At 43.5% G+C, this 22,720-nt stretch overlaps 2 protein-coding genes across 4 annotated transcripts in view; one reads left to right on the forward strand and one right to left on the reverse strand.

Annotated features, from left to right (window-relative positions):
- ABTB2 (ankyrin repeat and BTB domain containing 2) overlaps nt 1-1,138 on the forward strand; it is a 104,991-nt gene extending 103,853 nt beyond the window's left edge. For both annotated transcript variants that reach the window (XM_069965172.1, XM_069965173.1), the window contains exon 17: nt 512-1,138. In XM_069965172.1, the coding sequence (XP_069821273.1) occupies nt 512-709 (198 nt within the window). In that variant the 3' untranslated portion in view covers nt 710-1,138. The remainder of the gene's footprint in view (nt 1-511) is intronic.
- Nucleotides 1,139-1,763: 625 nt separating this feature from the next.
- NAT10 (N-acetyltransferase 10) overlaps nt 1,764-22,720 on the reverse strand; it is a 364,178-nt gene continuing 343,221 nt past the window's right edge. The window contains exons 1-29 of one of the 2 annotated variants that reach the window (XM_069965190.1): nt 21,457-21,547; nt 20,374-20,493; nt 19,109-19,200; nt 18,420-18,591; nt 18,226-18,348; nt 17,211-17,272; nt 16,832-16,946; nt 16,642-16,749; nt 16,127-16,260; nt 15,921-16,014; nt 14,521-14,619; nt 13,552-13,688; nt 13,050-13,174; nt 12,720-12,870; nt 11,338-11,434; nt 11,040-11,156; nt 10,219-10,320; nt 9,846-9,920; nt 9,187-9,300; nt 8,899-9,032; nt 8,778-8,826; nt 8,486-8,585; nt 6,636-6,746; nt 6,367-6,539; nt 5,503-5,622; nt 4,689-4,787; nt 4,382-4,455; nt 3,762-3,845; nt 1,764-2,711 (exon numbers count right to left, since the gene is read on the reverse strand). In XM_069965190.1, the coding sequence (XP_069821291.1) occupies nt 2,612-2,711; nt 3,762-3,845; nt 4,382-4,455; nt 4,689-4,787; nt 5,503-5,622; nt 6,367-6,539; nt 6,636-6,746; nt 8,486-8,585; nt 8,778-8,826; nt 8,899-9,032; nt 9,187-9,300; nt 9,846-9,920; nt 10,219-10,320; nt 11,040-11,156; nt 11,338-11,434; nt 12,720-12,870; nt 13,050-13,174; nt 13,552-13,688; nt 14,521-14,619; nt 15,921-16,014; nt 16,127-16,260; nt 16,642-16,749; nt 16,832-16,946; nt 17,211-17,272; nt 18,226-18,348; nt 18,420-18,591; nt 19,109-19,200; nt 20,374-20,490 (3,078 nt within the window). In that variant the 5' untranslated portion in view covers nt 20,491-20,493; nt 21,457-21,547 and the 3' untranslated portion in view covers nt 1,764-2,611. Of the gene's footprint in view, nt 2,712-3,761; nt 3,846-4,381; nt 4,456-4,688; nt 4,788-5,502; nt 5,623-6,366; nt 6,540-6,635; nt 6,747-8,485; nt 8,586-8,777; nt 8,827-8,898; nt 9,033-9,186; nt 9,301-9,845; nt 9,921-10,218; nt 10,321-11,039; nt 11,157-11,337; nt 11,435-12,719; nt 12,871-13,049; nt 13,175-13,551; nt 13,689-14,520; nt 14,620-15,920; nt 16,015-16,126; nt 16,261-16,641; nt 16,750-16,831; nt 16,947-17,210; nt 17,273-18,225; nt 18,349-18,419; nt 18,592-19,108; nt 19,204-20,373; nt 20,494-21,456; nt 21,548-22,720 lie in introns of those variants that run through there. The other variant, XM_069965191.1, reaches the window with a different exon arrangement.

Consider the following 22,720-nt stretch of genomic DNA (forward strand, 5'->3'; position numbering starts at 1 on the left):
CTTTTCTCTTCTTTACGATCTAAACGCTGTTTATGGTCATGTGACCCTTGTAGCAGTGTAGCACCCCCCCATCCTAACTGTAATAGAAGCTGCAGCAGTATTTTTGTGCATCTGTAACCTGATCCCTCAGTGATAATCCATCTACATAATTGAAGATGGATTTTCCAAGTAAATTGAGAGCTGGTGACCTGCACAGGAGTTGGTGGAGGAGAAAAGAAGTCTAATAAGTGGAGAAAAGGGGCAATATTCTGGATATTTTACACATTTCTTAATGCAGATTATTATATTGATTTAAAGTGGTTGTCCAGGCTTAGAACATGGCCGCTTTTTTCCATAAATGCTACTCTTGTCTTCAGTCTGGATGTGGTTTTGCAACTCTGCAGCTAAGTTGTAATACCACACACAACCTGAGGACAGGGGTGGCGCTGTTTTTGCAAGAAAGTAGCTGTGCTTTTTTGAATCCTTTTAAAGGGAAGAAAATGTGTTACTTAGTTTCTCTTCTATTTTGCAGATTCACAATGCCCCGGAGCTGGCTCTATACTGCGAAGGCTTCTTCTTACAAAACATGGCGCTGCTGCTGGAACAGGAATCCTTCAAACAGCTGATATACGGACGTAACAGCAAAGTACAAGGGCTGGATCCCCTGACGGACTTGAAAAACACACTGACCAATCGCATTAAGGACATGTATATCTCTTGTCGGGTGTGACAGGAGTGCGAGCCTTCAGTAGGTTGTGGCTTGTGTGTACACAGCAGGTGAATGCCACCCATCCCTTGTTGCACAGTTTTAATGGGCTGATGTATGCGAGTGTTGTAGAATACTGGATTGTATGTAAGTATATGTAGATAGACCCGATGCCTAAACCATTACTTCTGTAAACACTAACAATGGCGCCCCCCAGAGGTAACAATCATCGCTTTCCCCAAACGGCTTGACCTTTCGAAGATCAGGTGTAAATGGGTTCACTTTTCGCAAGCCTTTACCGGAACAGCCATTCGCACCTTATAGATTCCCTGACTATTCCTTCAGAGTGATATCACTTGTGTAATCCGAACAGGTTATGTATCATCTCACCTCTGAACTGTATGTAACGCATTGTGTAAAATAAAAAATAAAAATCAAATATTGGTTAACAGACGTACAAATGTGGTGGTTGGTGAATTTTTTTTTTTTTTTATATGAATAGTTTAGCAAAGTCATGTGATCACTAGTGTCAGGATTTGTTTCTTATATAAAAAATAAAAGTAAAGATGCAAAAATATTGCAGTACCCAAAGTGACCACTAGAGGGGGAAAAAAGAGAAAAAGTATCTTGCTTTACAGCCTGTAGTAAAAAAAAAATATTATACATTAACAGTTATTCGGTTAGATACAATCCTTTGTGGATCCAGAACAAGACATGTACGACTGGCACAAAAGAGTGAAAAGCTGTCCTGACAGCTGGACAGATCTTGTTTTTTTGGTTTATTTTTTTTCTGGATCTCTCTGGATTTTTTTTTCTCTGTTACTCTTAGGGTTGCATTCAGTCTCCATATCTTGGGGCTTTAAAGATTTTACTAACAGAATCACAGAAGTTTTTTTTGTCCTCAGTATCCAATGAGGAAAGTCCTGTGCAGAAATGAACATTTTTGGCTTTACGCTGCTTCCCAATAACATAGTGTTCTGTGTCCCTAATAGGACTGAGTGAAATTTATTATTTTACAGGAGAATAACAAAAATCCCCTTATAACATAAAATGGGAAAAATCATCATGTACAAAGTAATGTTTTATGATTGAATCAATTTAATAGTGACATAAAAGTACAAAAAAATTAATTCAAAGAACATGGCAACGTCGCCTTAAAACATCCCGATACCGTGTACAGAGTGAAATCATCAGGAAACTCCTCTTGCAATGTAACCCTCAATGTACAGAAAAATTCCCTGGTATAAAGATACCGCGTAGTCCTGAAAATTAATTTGTCTGCCATCTTGTGGACTGAATTTTTAAAAAACTTCAGAGCAACCAATAGAAATTGTGTAAAATTTGTAGACGAACACTATTCTGTGTGACGGATACAGTCACTATAGTCTGTACTGATCCTGAGTTATAGCCTTTATTATACTCCAGAGCTGCACTCATTATTCTGTTTAATATCAATGGAAACAAATAAGCTTGGCTATACAGGGCCTGCTTGGTACTTCCCAGATGCAAATCACAAGAACGTATATGTAATTCAGGATCAGTACATTAGGTAAGAAATGCCATGTATTTAAAGGGATTGTTGGGGGAGCAGAAGGCTTCAGTCTGTATGACAAGTAAACTGTATATCTGACTAATTCTTCTGCCTGCATTACTTTATTACGCTGCACATCAGGATATCCTTACTTACATTCTTCTTATATGACTGTGCTATAGTAATACATGGAGCCAATGCATACATATGTACATCCCTAGACCCCAGATCACTCCGTGCTTCACATCATGGCCACCTTTACACACATATATACACTGCTGTGCTGTTGCAGTCTTACATTTACATTACACTGTACAGCATCACACGGGGCGCAGACATGACCTCTCCCGCCCTTCATACAGTCTCGGCAGGGGCTCAGTTCATATGTCCGATTCTCATTTGCCAAATTTCTGCTTCCGGTCTTTGTTTTTCTTCAGCTTCTTCTGTGTCCTCGCTCCGCTTTTCCCTGGTTGGTCCAGTTTGCGTTTCTTGTCACTAAAAAAAACAAAACAAAAGGTCAGTAAACCTGTAGCCGAATGGAGCCGATCCTAACCCAAGGGCACAATGCACGGCAGAGGACGCCTGCCTCTTTGTTTTAGTGGTCAGCCCCAGGATCTGGACCCCAGGCATGACATGTCAGAAGTCTGTAAAAACCATAGATATTCTTTATAGTGTCACTGTCCCTTTAAAAAAGTTTAGACATGTCAGAGATTGAGCTGTTCTCTTCCGGTCTCGGTACAGGAAACTGGACAGCTCTATGACATGTCAAAAATTTTATTACATGACAGGGACATTAAGTTACATAAAACTTTGTAATATAACTTAACTAAAGAGAAATCACTTATTTACATGCAACACAACCCTTCTGCTGCCACCAATGGCTGTGTCGGGAACTTGGTTAACCCTGCAGTTCCCAACAAAACCATCGATGGCAGCAGAGGGGCTGTGTTGCCGCTTATTGCTGCCACTTAAAGGGAATCTGTCAATAGGTTTATTCTGCCTTAAATGAGGGCAGCATAAATTAGTGATATAAATACTGAACAGATCAGTGTATTAGTTGCATCATTCTGTTTAGCTGTTCTCCTAATATGCAGGAGAATAGGATTCTTGCCACACCCCTCCCCCAGCTGCTGATTGACAGCTGACTGCCTACACACAGCATAGATAAATAACTGCCAATCAGCAGCTGGTGGGTGGAGCTTTCTGCTTCTCATGAATATCCAGAACTACTGGGCTCATGCACATAATGGAGAGGAGTACTTATTGTCCATGTTATTCAGGAGGAGATCTCTGGATCAGCTGCACAGAACAATGTAAGTGATACATCATTCTGTTCAGCTTCTCTGTCACTAGTTTATGCTACCCTGAGATAGGACAGCATAATCCTACTGACAGAGTCTCTTTAATGTAAAGGATATAAAAAGGACATTTTCTTTAATAAAGTTACAATACAAGGTTATATAAGCATTATACATAAATATTTTGTAATTTTTTTTTTTTTTAATACAAGTGTGAACACCTCTAAACATCTATAATGTGACGCACCTTTTCACACTGACGATGGACGTGTTCTGGCCAGACTTCTTCAGGACTTCGTTCCACTCCTCATCATCTCCTCGGATGACATATCTAAACAAGTAAGACAACAGTTTACCCAGGCTGTGGGGGAGTGTCTTACGTCTGGAGAAGCGTGCTGACACACGCAAAACAGCTGTCACGTATGTTTACCACATGGTGCTGGCGTCTAAGTAGCCCGGATAGAATGGGTTGATTTTAATGAAATTACAATAAAAGTCAAGTTTTATGGTGAGTGCGCCCCTATCAACTTTTGTACCTAATACTAAGACAACAGTTTCACTTACTACCCGAGTGTCAAACAGACTAAAGCTGACCATACACATACAATAGCTATGGTACAAACACTTTTTCCAACAACTGCCATGTTTCAGCACATGGGAAAGCTGCTGCCAGACCTCTCTGGTGGTGGCTTATCTCTCCAAGAACAAAAGTATTCTTTTCTTCTGACATCATCCGTTGGGGGGTTGCCATACATTTGGTACAATTGGTGGGTTTCACCGACACACGTCTAATGTTTTTGGTGTTAAATGTTTTTATAGCCAATCGTGATCACAGCCAACACCCCCATAACAATAGAGACCACTCACTGGGACAGATTAATTCCCTTTAATTTCTGCACTTCCTCTTGGTGCTTCTGCTGGAATTCCTTAGCCGCCTCTTCCTAGAGAGGACGAAGAAAACAAAATAAGACTCTGTTATTTGACATTTATAAAGGAAACCATGATGCATTGTAAAATCTACGTATGACGCATACCAATAGCACCAGACGCACTCTGATGACTTATAATAGGATAGGGACCTTAAAATTGTATAATCTGGGCACAGTCTCCAATGTCTGTGTGAACAGAGCCAAACAACGTCCCCGATAATCCAAGTGTCCTGGGTGTAACTCACCAAATCCTCATTCAGAGACTTCAAGGTGGGCTCCATTACAATTTCTTTGGTGGTCACCATCTCATCCTCCACAGCCTTTTCCTGGATCCTACTCAATAACTAAAGAAGAACAATAAAGAAGTTATAAAGATGGGTCAAACAAGGGTTAAACAACTCTCCTATGTCTGATGGACCCTAAATGGGTACTGTCACTTTAAAAGCAAACTTTGGAAAAGTCATAAAAATTCTGATTGTTCGTTTTTTTGAAAGTTTATACGGCTATAATGAGCTTGGAGAAGTGAGTACTTAACGTGTTCTCTGTATCACATGACCAAGACAGACACTCAATGTAAGTCTATGGGATGGTCTCAGTCACACGCACATAAACATGGAGAGAAGCGCTCACTATAACAATCTGTCGGCACCTGGACATGCATGTACAACACTCTAGAAACAGCACCACAGAAGGAGTTTTCCAGCTCCATTAAAGTGAATGGAACTGAATTGTAATACCAATCACAACCTGAGGACAGGAGTGGCGCTGTTTCTGCAAGAAAACAGATTTGTTATTTTTCTAATTCTGGATAACCATTATAAAGTATTGCTTGTACGTCCGTCCGTATGTCTTGTGGTAGTGCACCCACTGTGGTCTTTTGATATGTACCTGTATCTGATATGTAAGCTAAAGCTTTGGCTGTCCAGGCATGATGGGAGTTGTAGTTTCGCAACAGCTGGAGAGCCAAGGTTCCCTACCCCTTTGTTGCAGCCTTGAAGCAGAGAGTCTGGTATCTGAATTAGCAAGCACAGCTACATCCGACCCTCCAAACAACATTACCTGGACTACTTTCCGTATGATGCGGTTGAAAAGCCCCATGAGCTGACTAGCGGGCAACTCTATCTCCTTCTCCAGCTGGTCCACTGACTTGTGCTGCAGCCCAATGCCCAGGAGCAGGGCCTAAAAATGAAGAGAAAAAAATCAGGACAATCCAGCCAAATAACAGAGCAATAATAGCAATGGGTTTCTGCAAAAAAAACGTATTCTTTGTCTAATGATGCACAGGTGTCAGACTTAAAGGGGACATCTAAAACATGGCGGCTTCTCCCACCCCTCCGCAGGTTGTGTGCACTATTATAGCTCGCTCTCTTTTATTTAGTCCTGACACAACCCATGGACACGTGTGATGCTGTTTCTAAAAGAAGGCAGCCATGTTTTTCTAATTCTGGAAAAACACTTAAAAAAAACTTAAAAAAAAAAACTTTTGTCATGTCATAGATCATGCGTGTGAAACTTGCGTCTCTGAAGCTGTCGCAAAACTACAATTCCCATCATGCCTTGACAGCCAAAGCTTTAGCTCTATAGGCATGATGGGAATTGTGGGTTTACGACAGCTGGAGGGCCACAGTTTGACAACCTGTCATGGAGAGTGTCCATAGTCTGTGTGTTCAGACCCCGACTGATCAATAGAACGAACCAGGAGATGAGTGTTCTCTCCCAATGACCGAAATGGAGGTCAAAGAGCGAAGCGCTCAGCCTTGTGCTTCTCCTAAGCTTACTCTAGAGATCACTTAGGGTCAGAACAATGTATTTGACAAGTAGACTTTGTGGCCTTTACTATAGAGACAAGTTCATGCAAAACCAATATGGCTGCTCTGAATCATAAACCATTTCCAGTGCTGAACTATAAGAAACAAGACTTACAGACTGGGCTGCCGACAGGTTCAGGCCCCCGAATCTTTGTAAGAAGAACAGTTTGGAGATGGAAGGGATAAGATCCATGATGAGGTGATAGTCCACCATGTTCTGGGAGTACATCTCCAGTCGCTTCAGGTCGTAAGGGGTAAAGGAGGCCTCCAGCTCCGAGCGAGTGATCACTGCGGGGGAAGGGAAGCAGAGGACAAGAGGGGGAGTCACAGGAGGAGGATGAGACACTGACTATATAAAGGAGCAGCGTCTGCCGAGCTACTTACAGCTTTCAGATTCCTTCTTGACGTTTTTATTCTGTAGGATATTCAGCGACACGGAGGGAGAGAAATTTCTGAACTGATAGGAAAGGAGAGAGAGGAAACGTCTCCTAAAATCTGCAGAAAAGAAGAGATATACAGAACCTCAGTACCAGGCTGGACTTAAAGGGTTTCCACACCAATTCCTACTTGTTCCTACAATTCCAATTCCTACAATGTGCTCCCCCTGCTGGTGACTGCAGTGATCAGCCTTAGGTTATGTGCACACTGAAGAATTGTCGTGAAATCTGCAAGGAATTGTAGAGGAAAGATTTCTGCTAGAAATTACTCTGCTATTCAGCTCTGGCAGAATAAGAGCGGAATGCAAGGGGAATTCAAGCAGAATTCTAAGCAAAATCCAAACAACATCCAGCCAATGAATTGACATTACAATTCTTTGGGTGCGTTCACACTGAGGAATTGAAGAAGAAAGTTTTCTGCTTGAAATGTCTCACCTATTCAGCTCTGGCAGAATAGGAGCAGAATTTAAGCCCCCATTGACTTCTATATGATTCCTCTAGCAGAATCCGCCCAAAGAATTGACATGTCAAGTCTTTGGGTGGAAAACGGATCTGAGCGTAAGCAACAGAGCGGAAATCCCATTGAACACAATGGGGCATTGCTCTGTACATATTTTACAGGAGGAACGTCAATCGGAAATTAAGAGCGGACTCCTCTTCAATTCCTTGCCTATTCTTCACTGTGAACGCACCCTTTGGGCAGAATGCAACAAGAGTTTTCCTGATGGAAATTCCGCCATGTGATTGAATTAGCAGAAAGCCCATTCAACGCAATTGAAAAATTAAATGTTCATTTTTTACGGGAGGAATTTCGAGCGGATTCCGCATGCATTGAAAAGTGAGAAATTCAGCGAGATACACACATACCCTTAAAGGGGAACTCCAGGTAGAGGTTAAAAAAAAATGAAACTTCTGTAGAAGCATAAAGCATTACTTACCTGTCTGTCCCAGTTTTTGAAACTACCAAAAATCCATTTGTTTGGGGGTTTTTTGTTCTGTTTTGTGTTTCTGTCTTTCCTGGTTTAGCATTTCCCAGAATGCAATAATTTCCCTCATGTGACCATTACAGCCCCCACCCATTACAATCAGTAAAATTAGTGCAGCAGCTGCTTCTGGCAGGGCAGAGATGGTGAATCAGTCAGGGGATTGGGGGATCCAGACACGCCTCCTGTGACATCACCCCCTGCCCCCTGTCTGCATCATCAGCCTGTGCTTAGCAAACACACACAATGTGAGACAGAGGCATGGAAGATTTGTCTCCTAAGGGGGGAGAGCAGAGGGAGCAGGAGACAATGTGGATTGGCACAGAGGCCATTTTTCTTCACTTCCTGGATTTCTATCAGCTACCAGTGTGGCAGAACTGTACAGATACAGTAATACATTGTATAGACACATCTATATAGCTTTTAATGTACTTTTAATAGAAAAAAGGTTTTCCTTATCCAGAGTTCCCCTTTAATCTGTAGGAAAAATTGTTACTAAGCGTTCGGTCAACACAGGAGATGTTAAAGGGATTATCCAAAATTAGGAAAATCACAGCCACTTCCTTTCAAAAACAGCGCCACCCCTGTCCTCAGGTTGTGAGTGGTATTGCAATTCGTTTCCTTTCACTTTAATGGAATTGAGCTGCAATAACGCACCCAGAGGATAGGAGTGGTGCTATTTCTGGAAGAAAGCAGCCATGTTTTTCTAAGCCTGGATAAGAGGACAGGTTAAAGATCTTAGTGCTCCCATCCTCCTCTATAACACTTAGTATGGACTACTCCTATGATACATCATCCAGTAAGAAATAACCACCTTTCCAAAATGCAGTCAGCCACGGCTCTTGCTCTGACAACTCCTCTTCCTCCTGTAGACACTTCAGCATAATGCAGGAGTGCTCCCCCGTGAGGTCATTCTGAGGTAAGACATGAAAGGTAAATCACAGATTATCTACATCGTGAATGAAGAAACTTCAGCCCTCCAGCTGTTGCAAAACTACAACTCCCATCATGCCTGGACAGCCAAAGCTTTAGCTGTCCAGGCATGATGGGAGTTGTAGTTTTGCAACAGTTGGAGGGCCAATATGAGAACGTAAAGAGAACCTTACCGGCGTCTGTCGCAGATACACAGGGATGAACCCGGCTCGCTTCCAGAACCTTCAAAAGAGAAAGGATTCAGATCCCTGTGCTGATGAAGGGGTCACAGTTTCTATGGTTGGGTGAACTTACTTTAAAAGTTTAGGGGTCAACCCATAAGATACCCCAAGATAATCCAGCTTTTCAGCAGGTCTCTCGCTCAGCCGCAGCAGCAGAGGAGGCAGGTTCTTCCGAGGGTTCACCGACTCTTCTAGGAGGCTGACCGCCTGACATGAGAGGAAGGTTAGAAGGGATGAAGAACAATTCCCATTATGCCTGGAGGTGGTCCAGGGATGATGGGAAGTGTAGTTATGTAATAGATGAAGGGTCCCCATTCCTGCTGTATAATATGGCAGCTTATATACATTATAGTACTCTCACCTCATTGCTTATTGAGGAGATCTCTTGTGGTTTGTTCACATTTTCTTCCAGGCAAGGAAACTGCCCCTCATAATACATCTGGAGCAGCTTCAAGGCTCGGCTCCCGTAACCCATCTGCAGGCAAATACACACAACATTACACAGGAGATTCAATAACAGGATCCAGGAAACATCCGTAGTGTGTATCCAGCATTGAATATATCTGCAAGTGATAGAATTGTGTCACAAAAAACACAGGTTCCTGCGGACGTTAAGCCAGGGCCTGGCTAATGCCAGGACCCCTGTCAAGGACACAGTTAGATGAGTCTAGCAACCAGTGTGAACAGATTCTACTAGAGACCAAAAGTTCTTCTATGCAAACAGCCACTTATACTATGCAGTGCTAAGCACACACAAGGGAGAGTAGTCACCAAGACTTCTAAACCATGCCAGGAACACGTCTTAAAAGTGCAGGGCACTATCCTGAAAGAGATAGAAAGCGCCAGCCTAACAATTGTCTCCCTGCTCTGTGTCTACAAGATCAGGACGTCCCCATACACTTACGTTATGACTCCATCCTCACTGGAGGGTTGGTATCCAGATCAAAGTTTGTTTTTTTTTCAGTATGACAGTGCCCATTTTAAGGATACGGGACTAGACAAGGCAAAAAAAAGTATTACCCCTTGGTAGTCCGGGTGGACGGCAATTCTTACTACTCTTCCTCCAGACAAACTTCCAAAATCAGGATCTTGAAACTGGGGACAAAAAAAAAAAAAATGTGAGATAAAAAAAAATAGTGCATTCAAATGTATAGTCAGCATAAAAGGGTTATCAAGGATTACAAAGACAGCTACTTTCTTGCATAAAAAGCACCACCCCTGCTCTCAGGTTGTGTGTTGTATTACAGTTTAGCTCCATTCACCTCAATGAAACTGAGCTGCAATACCACAGCCTACCTGAAGACAAGAGGGGTGCTGTGTTCTGGACTTCGTTTTTCTAATCCTGGACAGCTGCTTTAAAAACAAGTGTCGGTATAAGGTATGGCGGACTTACCTGTTCTGACACCGTCCAGGGAATGAGATCTCCTGATGCCTTCTTCCCTCGGGATAGACTGTTTACGATGGACTGCTGAGAAAGCTCTCCTTCGAGACAGACCTGAAGCAGTGAAAGACAGGAAAGTGTTAAAAGGGGGTCATATATATATATATATATATATATATATATATATATATATATATATATATATATATATAAAAAAATTATATACACATACATACACACATATATTATATATATATATATATATATATATATTTTTTTTTATATATACATATATTTATAAAATATATATATATATATATATATTTTATAAATATATGTATATATAAAAAAAAAAATATATATATATATATATATATATATATATATATATAATATATGTGTGTATGTATGTGTATATAATTTTTATATATATATATATATATATATATATATAGATATAGATAGAGATATATATCTTTCTTTAAAGGGGTTCTCTGGCAAAAATCTTTTTCTTTCAAATCAACTGGTGTCAGAAAGTTATATACACTTGTAATTTAGTTCTATTAAAAAATCTTCCGTCTTCCAGTACTTATCAGCTGCTGTATGTCCCGCAGGAAGTGGTGTATTCCACAGTGCTCTCTGCTGCCACCTTTGTCCATGTCAGTAGCAAATCACCTAGAAAACCTCTCCTGCTCTGGACAGTTCCTGACATGGACAGAGGTGGCAGCAGAGAGCGCTGTGTCAGACTGGAGAGAATACACCACTTCCTGCAAAACATACAGCAGCTGATAAGAACTGGACTACAGCAAGCAGCAATTGTTCCATATAAGTACCTGGATCACGGCTAGGACTTCAGGCAAAGCATTCTGGGTAGGAGGAACTGGAGGAAGGAGGCAAAACAGGTGATGAGCCGGGGCGTCAGACAACATCTGGAGGTCATTTGGTGAATTCTGTAGAGGCAAAAAGACCGGATTTATACAATCATGTTCATGTTTCCCAATCTGTGGCTCTCCAGCTGTTGCAAAACTACAACTCCCAGCATGCCCTGACAGCCGTAGGCTGTCAGGGCATGCTGGGAGTTGTAGTTTTGCAATTGGTTGGTGACCATAGATTGTCAAAGTGTCTTCCTACCTTGTAATGGGAGGCGACATACAGCGCCATTAACCTCTGCAGGAAGGACTCCGACGCTTTGTGGTAGCAGAACAGCGTGTCGCGGTTGACGTAGTATCTGTTGCCGGATGTTAAGGTCAATCCAGTACAAGCCCTGTACACCGTTCTCAGTCTGTGTACAGTATTACGCCGCTGTTTTTGAAAGAAAGCAACCATTTTCTCCCCTGAATCCTGGATAACCCCCTCAAAGTGACCGTGTCAGTAGAAAACACTTTAGATGTCTCGTAGAGACGTGAAAACTTTCGATCTGACATATGGACATTTTTTACTTTAAAGGGGTTATTCTGGACTACAAAATCATAGCTGCTTTCCTCCAGAAACAGCGCCACTACTGGCTTTAGTTTGGGTGTGGTATTTCAGCTCAGTTCCATAGAAGCAAATGGAGCCGAATTGTAATACCACACACAACCTGAGGACAGGGGTGGCACTTTCTGGGCAAGCAGCTATGTTTTTCAAACTCCTGGATATCCCCTTTAAGTCTTACAGCACTTCTCAGCTGCTGTATGTCCTGCGGGAAGTGGTGTATTCTTTCCAGTCTGACACAGTTCTCTCTGCTGCCACCTCTGTCCATGTCAGAAACTGTCCAGAGCAGGAGAGGTTTTCTATAGGGACTTGCTGCTGCTCTGGACAGTTCCTGGTATAGACAGAGGTGGCAGCAGAGAGCACTATGTCAGACTGAAAAAAAATACACCACTTCCTGTAGGACATACAGCAGCTGATAAGTACTGGAAGACTTGAGATTTTTATATAGAAGTATATTACAAATCTATATAACTTTCTGAAACCAGTTGACTTGAAAGAAAAAAAAAACATTTCACCGGAGTACCCCTTTAAGCTTCACCAGTCGATTTTAAAGAAAAAGTGACCTCCTAAAGTGTCACTGTCGTTATAACTTTCAAAACCTAAATAAAAAGTAGATATGATATGAAGCATTTTTTTTTTCACAGAAAACACAGCACTTCCTGTTTTCAGACTTTTTTTCCTCCAAAAAACAGGAAGTAGTCAAAAAACAGGAAGTCCTGTGTATCCCAGGCCATTTGAGCGCTCACAGAGAGAAGGCAGTCATGTGACTGATGGACACATTGAGCCGTGACTCTATGTACTGGCTGGAATTCCTGTGTTTAGTCTGTTTTGTACAGCCTTTAGGAGACTGGACCTGGATTTCTGGTAAGTACAGCTTTGTCTTACAGCATGATAACAACAAAAAAAAATAATGAATGTATATGGCAAACTTGCTTTATATCACATCTACTGTTGATTAAGATTTTGAAAGTTGTAACGACAGTGACACTTTAAGGAGAGTTCACACTAATGGACATAGCAGAACGACACCCAGAGGATACAGGTCACACGTCTCAGGCAGAGGACAGCCAGAAATCATCCTGCTGATATTCAGACAGTCCAGGCACAGCAGGTCATTCAGCCATTTCTCCACCGCGTCCCCCGGAGCGTAACGTATAGATTCCTGCAGGGAAACTTCATGAAGAGTCCGCGCTAAAAGACAAAGGAAACTACAATGAGATATAAAACATGGCTGCACCGCACCTGTCCACAGCTAACCTCTATTGAAGTAAATAGGGCTGAGCTGTAATACCACATACAACCTGTAGATGGATGTGGCGCTGTTTAAGATTTTCTATTAAAAAAAACCCTCAAACCCTGCTTGCACATACCGGAGGCCAGCCGCTGGGTGGTGGAAGATTTGTTCTCGGCTGTTATGGAGACCTGACTCTCTGCGCTCTGTTGTCGGAGCTGCTGTATTAGTTTAAGGGACAGAGAACGGCCGGTTCCCTCGTACCTAAAAAAATTGTTGAAAGATTTTATTATTTTTTTAATTCTTTATGAAAGGAGACTCTAAGAAGGCACCAGTTCTCATTTAGCAGAACCAGGTGTATATAGGCAATGCTCTATGGCAGGGATAGGGAACATTGGCTCTCCAGCTGTTGCAAAACTACAACTCCCATCATGCCTGGACAGCCAAAGCTTTAGCTTTGGCTGTCCAGGCATGATGGGAGTTGTAGTTTTGCAGCAGCTGGAGAGCCAAGGTTCCCTACCCCTGCTCTATGGGAAACAGTATACAATTGATGTAGCAGTGTTACTACCCATAGGTGGCGCTATAGAGAGCTCAAATGTATAAGGAAAAATCCTACTACAGCTTGGAGCTGATCGACTCACCCATTGATGGTGGACGCCATAAACACCAGGTAGGGACCCAGGAGACTCTTCACTAGAGGCAGAGGAATGGCCGCAGCTTCGTCAATCACCACAAGCTCAGCCTGCCCCAACTTGACAGCATCAGCCGGGTGGATATACTGGCGAGTGAAACAGATAGGACATTTTAATAGGCACTGTCACTGTAAAAAACTTCTGACATGTCCAAAGATTTGATTGGTTGGGGTCTAGGGTGTCCAGACCCCTTCCCACAGATCAGGGAGAAGTGCCTGGCTAAGCGCTTCACTCCCTGACTCTCTGCAGGAAATCTCTTTTGTAAGTCTATGGAGCTCGTCTCTTGCAATGAGATGGGGAGTGAAGCTCTCAGCCGCGCACTTCTCTCGGCTCTATCTAACAATTCATGAGGGTCTGAACACCCAACATTCAAACTAATAAAAACTTTTGAATATATTAAAGTAATATAATAAAGTTTTTATTAGTTTGGATGGTCAGACCCTCATGAATTGTGAGAGCCGAGAGAAGTGCGCGGCTGAGAGCTTCACTCCGCAGCTATATAATAAAATAATAAATATTATATAGATAGATAGATATACATAGATAGATAGATATAGATAGATAGATAGATAGATAGATATACATAGATAGATAGATATACATAGATAGATAGATATACATATAATTTATTTTTTTTTTTTCCCCCAAGCAACAGGGACTTTCATTTGACATGTTAAAAGGGTTTGACTACCAATCCACAAAAAAAGAAGACAGTTGTCATGGCCATCAATGAAGATGAAGCTACACATCTGCTTTAAATAATTGGAGTTATGGAGACTCTGTGTTTGTATGCCGAGGTAGTACACAGTATACAGGTGTATCCACCTCTCCCCTCCAGATCGCAGAGATCAGAGACCAAACTCTTCTGATAGAAGCTACTGACTTCAGTAGTGTCTGAGAGGTGGGCGGACGTGTTACCTGTATGGTCTGTCTGTGTTCCTTGAAGACATTCACACGCACAACGGCTTTCTCAAACTCCGGGTTTAAGGACTGGATGATTTCATAGTCCAAGTGTTCCTGCAATGAAGGAGCGAAAGATGATGTCAGGTAAGAGATGAGAACAGATCTAGGATCTAAGTGATCCATCAGCTTCTCTGTCACTACCCTGAGATAGGACACCATAATACTACTGACAGAGACTCTTTAAGGCTATGTTCACACAGTGCATGAACAATGGCCATTGTTGCAGTGAAACTTGCATTGATTTCAATGTTGTATGAACATAGCCAAATGATGCGGTTCACATAGAGCGAGTTTGCAGCGGCTTTTTATGTTGCGAGTTCTACCGTAAAATCCAGTGTGAACACACCCTGAAGGAGTTCCCCGATTAATATCTCTTGTAAACATGAGATTGCGTGGAGTCCAACCTCTAGGCCCCCAGGGATCTATAGAGCAGCGCCCCGACCACTTTGTTTTAAATGGTACTGCCCGTCAGTGTGTAACCCGCAGCTCCATTTATTCTCTATGGAGCTGTCGGAGAGAGCCAAGTGCTGTATTCAACTCTCTCCGGCGGCTCCATAGAGAAAGAATGGAGCTGCGGGAAACAAGCCGACTTGCAGCTCCATTTATTCTCTATAGAGCTACCGGTGAGAGCCAAGGGCTGTATTCGACTCTCTCCGGCGGCTCCATAAAGAATGAATAGAGCTGAGGGTCACAAGCTGACCTGCAGCTCCATAGAGAATGAACGAAGCTGCAGGTCACAAGCCAACCCGCAGCTTCATTTATTCTCTATGGAGCTGTCGGAAAGAGCCAAGTGCAGTATTCTACTATCTCCAGTGGCTCCATAGAGAATGAATAGAGCTGAGGGTCACAAGCTGACCTGCAGCTCCATAGAGAATGAGCGAAGCTGGTGGTCACAAGCCGACCTGCAGCTCTATATAGAATGAATGAAGCTGGCGGTCAGAAGCCAACCTGCAGCTCCATTCAAAACAAAGTGGTCGGGGTGCAACTCTAGAGATCCCCGGGGGCCCAGAGGTTGGACAACACGCAATCTCATCCTGTGGATAGGGGACACAGTAGCAGATTATAATAGATCCTTTTCGGGTGGTAGCCTGGGGCCCTGAGCTCCTGGGGGCCCATGGCCACCCAAAAAGACTGATACATTTAGTGGTGAAATGAAGTGGCTTTTGTACAGCACAATTCAGGGCATCATAACTTTATCTATCCTGTACTATGAACACTACGCTAATGTTGCTATAGTTACAGTGGGGTGGGGGGGCCCAGGCTTGGTGAACAGCCCGGGGCCTATGGTAAAGTTAAGTAATATTAAACCTGGAAAACCCCTTTAACGTCCTGATGTGGAGCCGTCAGACTCTCACCTGGTACTGCAGAGAGTCAAAACCTTTAAATATGAACTCGAACAGAGTGTGCAGGTTATCCGGACTCGGAGACGTCACAAAGATGTTAGAATACCTGAAAGCAGAGGGAAGAGACATCCATGACGTCACGGTAAGAGAGACAGCACAATACAATAAAGCCAACCCCAGCAATGAGAGGGCAGTAATGGCGGCACTGCTGAGCATACCCAAACGCCACGGCTCCAGCTATGGCCAGACCCAGAGCCGCTGATTTTCCGCGTCCTCTAGCTGCGGTGAGGGCAACTGTACTGCGCAGAGTCTTCTCAGATATGGCTTCAATGAACTTCAGCACTGCTTTGGCCTAAAAGTGAGAGAGAGAGAGCAACACGCAGTGTTAGGATCTGTGCTTCACCCCTATTTTTAGGATATACACCAAACGTATCCATAAACCTTCACTTAATCCAGGATCCAGCTGTTGCAAAACTACAATTCCCATCATGCCTGGAAAGCTAAAGCACCTCTGTCCATGTCAGGAACTGTCCAGAGCAGGAAGGGTTTTCTATTGGGATTTGCTACTACTTTGGACAGTTCCTGACACTGACAGAGGTGGCAGCAGAGAGCACTGTGTCAGACTGGAGAAAAAAAACACCACTTCCTGCAGGACATATAGCAGCTGATAAGTACTGGAATTGCAGTTTTGCAACAGCAGGAGAGCCGGAGGTTCCCCATCCCTGCCACTGACCTGATCCAGAGTTTTGCAGTTGTCCACCAGCACCCCCACGGGCTGCGTATCCTGCAGGCTGACCTTCACTTCTTGCAATTCCTGCTCCTCGGGAGTCAGTTCTGCATCCTGGAAGACAACGATGGCAGCAATGACGCGGCGAGGGAGCACAATAACACTGTAGTGGATGCGGACAGGGCGCTCAGGGTACCTGGGTCTTTGGTGGCAGGGGTTTGATGTTGGCGATGTGGCTAGAGATGGGCAGGATATTCAGCTGGTCATCAATCACCATGCAGTTCTTGCAGGAGGCCAAAGACAAGATGAACCTGCAAGAATTGACGTGAACATATTGTATTACAATGGGGAAACAAAATAAGAAATCTGGCCGAACCCGGACTTTAATCCAGGATCCATTTATAGACATTGGTGCAATACCGGATGTGTCCTCTGGGGGCGCTGTGTGAAACCCAAACACTAAAATCTGAACAGATGAACAGACCCCTAAGTTTATCCTTGGCGGCAAAAACATAAGGAGCTCTACTACCTCATCCTGCAATAATACTTATACAAAATTACAGGACTATCCTCACCTTTCATTGAATCGACCGACCACATCTTGATGTGCCTCAGTCCTGTACCGAGAGTGAACGTCCTGCCAAAGGAAGGAAACATTTAGGTTGTAACTACAAAAGATAAAAAAAAAAAAATCATGGCTGATTTTTTATTTTTTTTTAACAACAGCGCCACTTGTGCCCACTGGTTGTGTGTGGTATTGCAGCTCAGCCCCATTGACTTTAAAGGGTTACCCCAGCGAAAATCTTTTTCTTTCAAATTAACTGAATTCAGAAAGTTATATAGATTTGTAATTTACTTCTATTTAAACATCTCCAGTCTTCCAGTACTTATCAGCTGCTGTATGTCCCGCAGATAGTGGTGTTTTTTTCCCAGTCTCTGTCCATGTCAGGAACTGTACAGAGCAGCAGCATATCCCCATAGGAAACGTCTCCTGGACAGTTCCTGACATGGACAGAGGTGGCAGCAGAGACTGGAAAAAAAACACCACTTCCTGCAGCACATGCAGCAGCTGATAAGTACTAAAAAAACTGAAGATTTTTAAATAGAAGTAAATTACAAATTTATATAACTTTCTGACACCAGTTCATTTGAAAGAACAAGAATTTCACTAGAGTACCCCTTTAAAGGAGCTGACCTGCAATACTAGACAGAGTCTATAAACTATGGGTGGGGAAGTGGCAAAACTACAGCTGTTGCCGAACTACAATTCCCATCATGCTTGATGGCAAGCCAGGCATGATGGGAGTTGTAGTCTAGCAACAGTTGGAGGGCTGCAGATTCCTTTATGATCAAGAGCAAGTGTCATACGGATGAACGTCTACCACATGTCAATTTAAAGGGGTTGTCCAGGATTAAGAAAAAAAAAAAGCTGCTTTCCAGAAACAGCGCCACTCTTGACTACAGTTTATATGCGGTATTGCAAAGTGAATGAGGCTGGGTTATAATACCACAAACAACCAGGGAACAGATAGAAAGCAGCCATGTTTTCCTAATCCTGAAGACCCCCTTTAAGTGAGATGTCGGACATACCATAGTCATGGTGTACAGCTGTTTGAGGGAAGCCATGGTGCGAAGCAGAAGAACCACGATCCCTCCTCCTTCCACGGTTTCGATGGTCCGGGCCAGCAAGTTGGGAGTCAGCGCCTCGAAATCCTAACGGAGAGAGAGGATTCACTACATGCCCAGCAGGCAGATCTAGTAGATGGAGGATGGGGGTCACTCACCTGCAGGACGCACATGCCGTACGTGTTCCCCAGGATCTTATGGGTCTCGTTGTAGTAACAATAGCGGATATTGGTGGCAGCGATAAACAGCTCGAAGGGGTCGTCCTCCTTGATGTTCAGCGTGCCGCTCTGGATCCTTTTCTGCAGCTTCCTCATCTTTTTCTTGCGGTTACTACAAGACAAACAGCAAGTCAATCAGTCTGGGGGTCGCTTGTACCTGCTGGGAGAAGCGCACGTCTAAGCACTTCTCCCTCTCTTGTTTTAGGATTCATGCTCCATAGCAGGGGTAGCGAACCTTGGCTCTTCAGCTGTTGCAAAACTACAACTCCCATCATGCCTGGACAGCCAAAGCTTTAGCTTTGGCTGTCCAGGCATGATGGGAGTTGTAGTTTTAGCTTTGGCTGTCCAGGCATGATGGGAGTTGTAGCTTTAGCTTTGGCTGTCCAGGCATGATGGGAGTTGTAGCTTTAGCTTAGGCTGTCCAGGCATGATGGGAGTTGTAGTTTTGCAACAGCTAGAGAGCCAAGGTTCCCTTGCCCTGCTCCATAGACTTACTATAGAGTTCATCTACTGCAGAAAGACAGGGGGAGAGAAGCGCTCAGCCATGCACTTCTCCCAGCGACCCAGTTGTTTTGGACACTTTAAGAACCCGACTCCTCACCCCAGACTAGAACGGAGGAAAGTGTTACCTGCTGAAGCCCAATTCTTTCTTGTAACACCAGAGGACGGAAGGCCGGGCTTTCACCGCCGATTTGGACAGCATGTGATGGAGAATGACCACCTGCGGGCACATACACCCAATACATTAAAGGGGTACTCCGTCAAAAGATTTGTAATTTACTTCTATAGAAAAATCTCAAGTCTTCCAGTACTTATCAGCTGCTGTATGTCCTGCAGTAAAAGCTGTATTCATTCCAGTCTGATACAGTGCTCTCTGCTGCTACCTCTGTCCATGTCAGGAACGGTCCTGAGCAGAACAGTCCCTGACATGGACAGAGGTGGCAGCAGAGAGCACTGTGTCAGACTGAAAAGAATACAGCACTTACTTCAGGACATACAGCGGCTGATAAGTACTGGAAGACTGCAGATTTTTAAATAAAAGTAAATTACAAGTGTATATAACTTTCTGAAACCAGCTGATTTAAAAACAAAAATATTTTTGCCCCTTTAAAGGGGTGGTTCACAAAGAAAAAAAAAAAATTCTTTCAAATCAACTGGTGCCAGAAAGTGCCAGAGATTTGTAATTTTCTTCTATTGAAAAAAAAAATCTCAAGTCTTGCAGTACTTATCAGCTGCTGTATGTCCTGCAGGAAGTGGTATTTTTTTCCCCAGTCTGGAGAGCAGGTTTTCTATGGGGATTCTGTAGGACATACAGCAGTTGAGAAGTACTGGAAGACATGCAAATCTATATCACTTCCTGGCACCAGTTGATTTGAAAGAAAAAAAAAAAATGGTGAACAACCCCTTTAATGTTATGCAGTGAGTAAAGGGGTTGTGCAGGATTACAAAAACAGCGCCACACCTGCCTAGGGGTCCTATCTAGTACTGCAGCTCTGCATCACACTTATCTATAAGTTGTGTCTGCTATCCTTCTTTAAATGAATGGAGCTCATCTGCAATACCACAAACAACCAGTGGACAGGTGTGGCGCTGTTTTTGGAGGAAAGCAGCCATACACATTAGATCAAGGATGAGGAACATTCAGCCCTCCAGCTGTTGCAAAACTACAATTCCTATCATGCCTGGACAGCCAAAGCTTCGCTTTGGCTGTCCAGGCATGATGAGAATTGTAGTTTTGCAACAGCTGGAGGGCCGAAGGTTCCCCATCCCTGCATTAGACGGTCGTCTAACCCTGCTATAGTTCAGGGGGCTGAGCTGTCTTTGCTCTAGTGTGTACAGCCGCCTACAGCCAGATGGGGAGTAGTACTAGGATAGTGCCATGTCATAGCATCACCTGATCTTTCCCCTGATCTCCCACAATAACAAAGAAACTCCTGTGCTTCTCGGCCACCCCATTCTCGATCAGCACCCGGATACGGTTATCGATCTTCTTCCGCTGCATCGCGCTCATGTTCTGGGGGGAGAAAAGCAGAATTAGAAAATTTCTTATAATAAATCAATGGCTGTAGTACTACAACTCCCATCAATGATGTCACTGCACGATAAACTCTCTGACCTGTATGAAAGTCCCTTAATTTTTCTCAAAGAGATTCTGCAGCAGCTGAGGCCCTGTACTGTATAACATCTGGTACTGAAGCTTCCTTGTATCTTTTTAAAGAGTTTCTGCAGCAGCTAAGGCCCAGCTCTACTACTGCTTCTTAAAGGGCTAGTTCACCCCGCAAAAAATCTTACTTTTTTACTTCTATTTAAAAAAAATAAAAATCTCCAGCCCTCCAGTACTTATCAGCTGCTGTATGTCCCGCAGGAAGTGGTGTATTCTTTCCAGTCTGACACAGTGCTCTCTGCTGCCACCTCTGTCCATGTCAGGAACTGTCCAGAGCAGGAGAGGTTTTCTATGGGGATTTGCTGATACTCTGGACAGTTCCTGCCATGGACAGAGGTGGCAGCAGAGAGCACTGTGTCAGACTGGAAAGAATACACCACCATGATATAAGTGCTGGCATCACTCTTCCTAAAGAGGTTCTGCAGCAGCTGGGACAATATAGAACATTCACTCCAATACTGATTGACTGGCATGACGTTGGCTGACTCCTCAAAGAGGTTCTGCAGCAGCAGCAGACAATACACCCTCCTGCTCTACTACTGATTGACTGGAATAAAGCTGACTACTAGCAAAGAGGTTCTGCAGCAGCAGCAGACAACATACTTGATAGCACACATGCTAGCTTTATTCCAGTTACAGGTTGCTATAAATCTCTTCCCACTGAGGTTCTGCAGCAGCTGAGGCAACTACTGCACAACGTGAATATTCTATAATTGATTAAGCACTGAGCTAACCAATATCTGGTATAACGTCCAATATACGTATACAGATTTCTTATGTAGCTACAGACACATGGTGCGTTTCCTCACATACCTCCTCGTACTCAGGCAGCCGCAGCCACACTCACATGCCGCATGCACGCCGCGAGGAAGGACCCCGAGCTGCCCGTGGCGCCTGATCACGTGTGCAGGGGGCTTTCCACTGCGCAGTCGCTCCGATGACGTCAGTGGCTGCCCGAGCGCAGCCATATTGGTGCAGGCAACTGCTCGCTTCCTGTGACTAGGATTCCATACTGGCTGCAGGTATGAAAGGTCTCCACTGATTATTGTAGATGTGTGAATTTATTAAAGCTTTATTAACTTATTTTATGAATTTATTAAAGCTTTAAATATTTTTGTAGTTCTGCAACTTTCTAATTTCTCTCTTATTTCAAGATCACTGCTTGCTGTCCCTGCAGACACAGAGAAAAGTGTATCAGAGCTCCTGTATAGCAGAGGTAGGGAACCTTGGCTCTCCAGCTGTAGCAAAACTACAACTCCCATCATGCCTGGACAGCCAGAGCTTTAGTTTTGGCTATCCAGGCATGATGGGAATTGTAGTCTTGCCACAGCTGGAGAGGCAAGGTTCCCTACCCCTGTTGTATAGGATTGGATATGATGTTTGGGGGGGGGTCTGTAGATACTGTATATGGTATTTATTGTATATCTACGTGACCAATCACTTTAGTGTAGACGCTATCACTTTAAAAAAAAACAAAAAAAACTTTAATTGATCGGGGTCTGGATGTGCAAACCCACTCTGATTGTGGGTGAAGCACGCAGCTTGGCACTTCGCTTCCCGGCTTGCTGTCTTTTCCGTTTTGCTGAAGTTGACGGTCTCCATTGTCATTCACTTCAAGGGAATGTGTCATCAGAAATTGACTTATTGTATGAATATGTATTTTTTTTTATAAATTTTTGGGTGGAATTTTATCTAATTTTCCATTTTTCTCTCTATATTATAATATATTCCTGAGATCTTGCAGTTTTTATTCTCACCACTGGGCTAAAACTAAGCTGAGACTTCCTGTGGTGTCTGTGGTGATAAGAGGAGGCTGCTGTAAAGTGATCTGTTCAGCGTTGCAGCAAGATGTGACACCAGTAGATAGAGGAGACAATAGCAGCTCCCTGTACAATGGCCTACTCACAGGTCACAGAGCGCGCTCAGTAATGTTTCACATTCATCTCAAGGGGACAGAATTGTCGTCTATGTCCATGGGTCTTGCTGTAAAGCATGTCACTAAATGCTGTTAAAGGGGTTGTCCTGACAAAAACATGGCCACTTCTCCCCCTCTCTTGTTTCTAGCTTGGGAGGGGTT

This window comes from Dendropsophus ebraccatus, chromosome 4, assembly GCF_027789765.1.
Source record: "Dendropsophus ebraccatus isolate aDenEbr1 chromosome 4, aDenEbr1.pat, whole genome shotgun sequence".
NCBI classification, from domain to species: domain Eukaryota; kingdom Metazoa; phylum Chordata; class Amphibia; order Anura; family Hylidae; genus Dendropsophus; species Dendropsophus ebraccatus.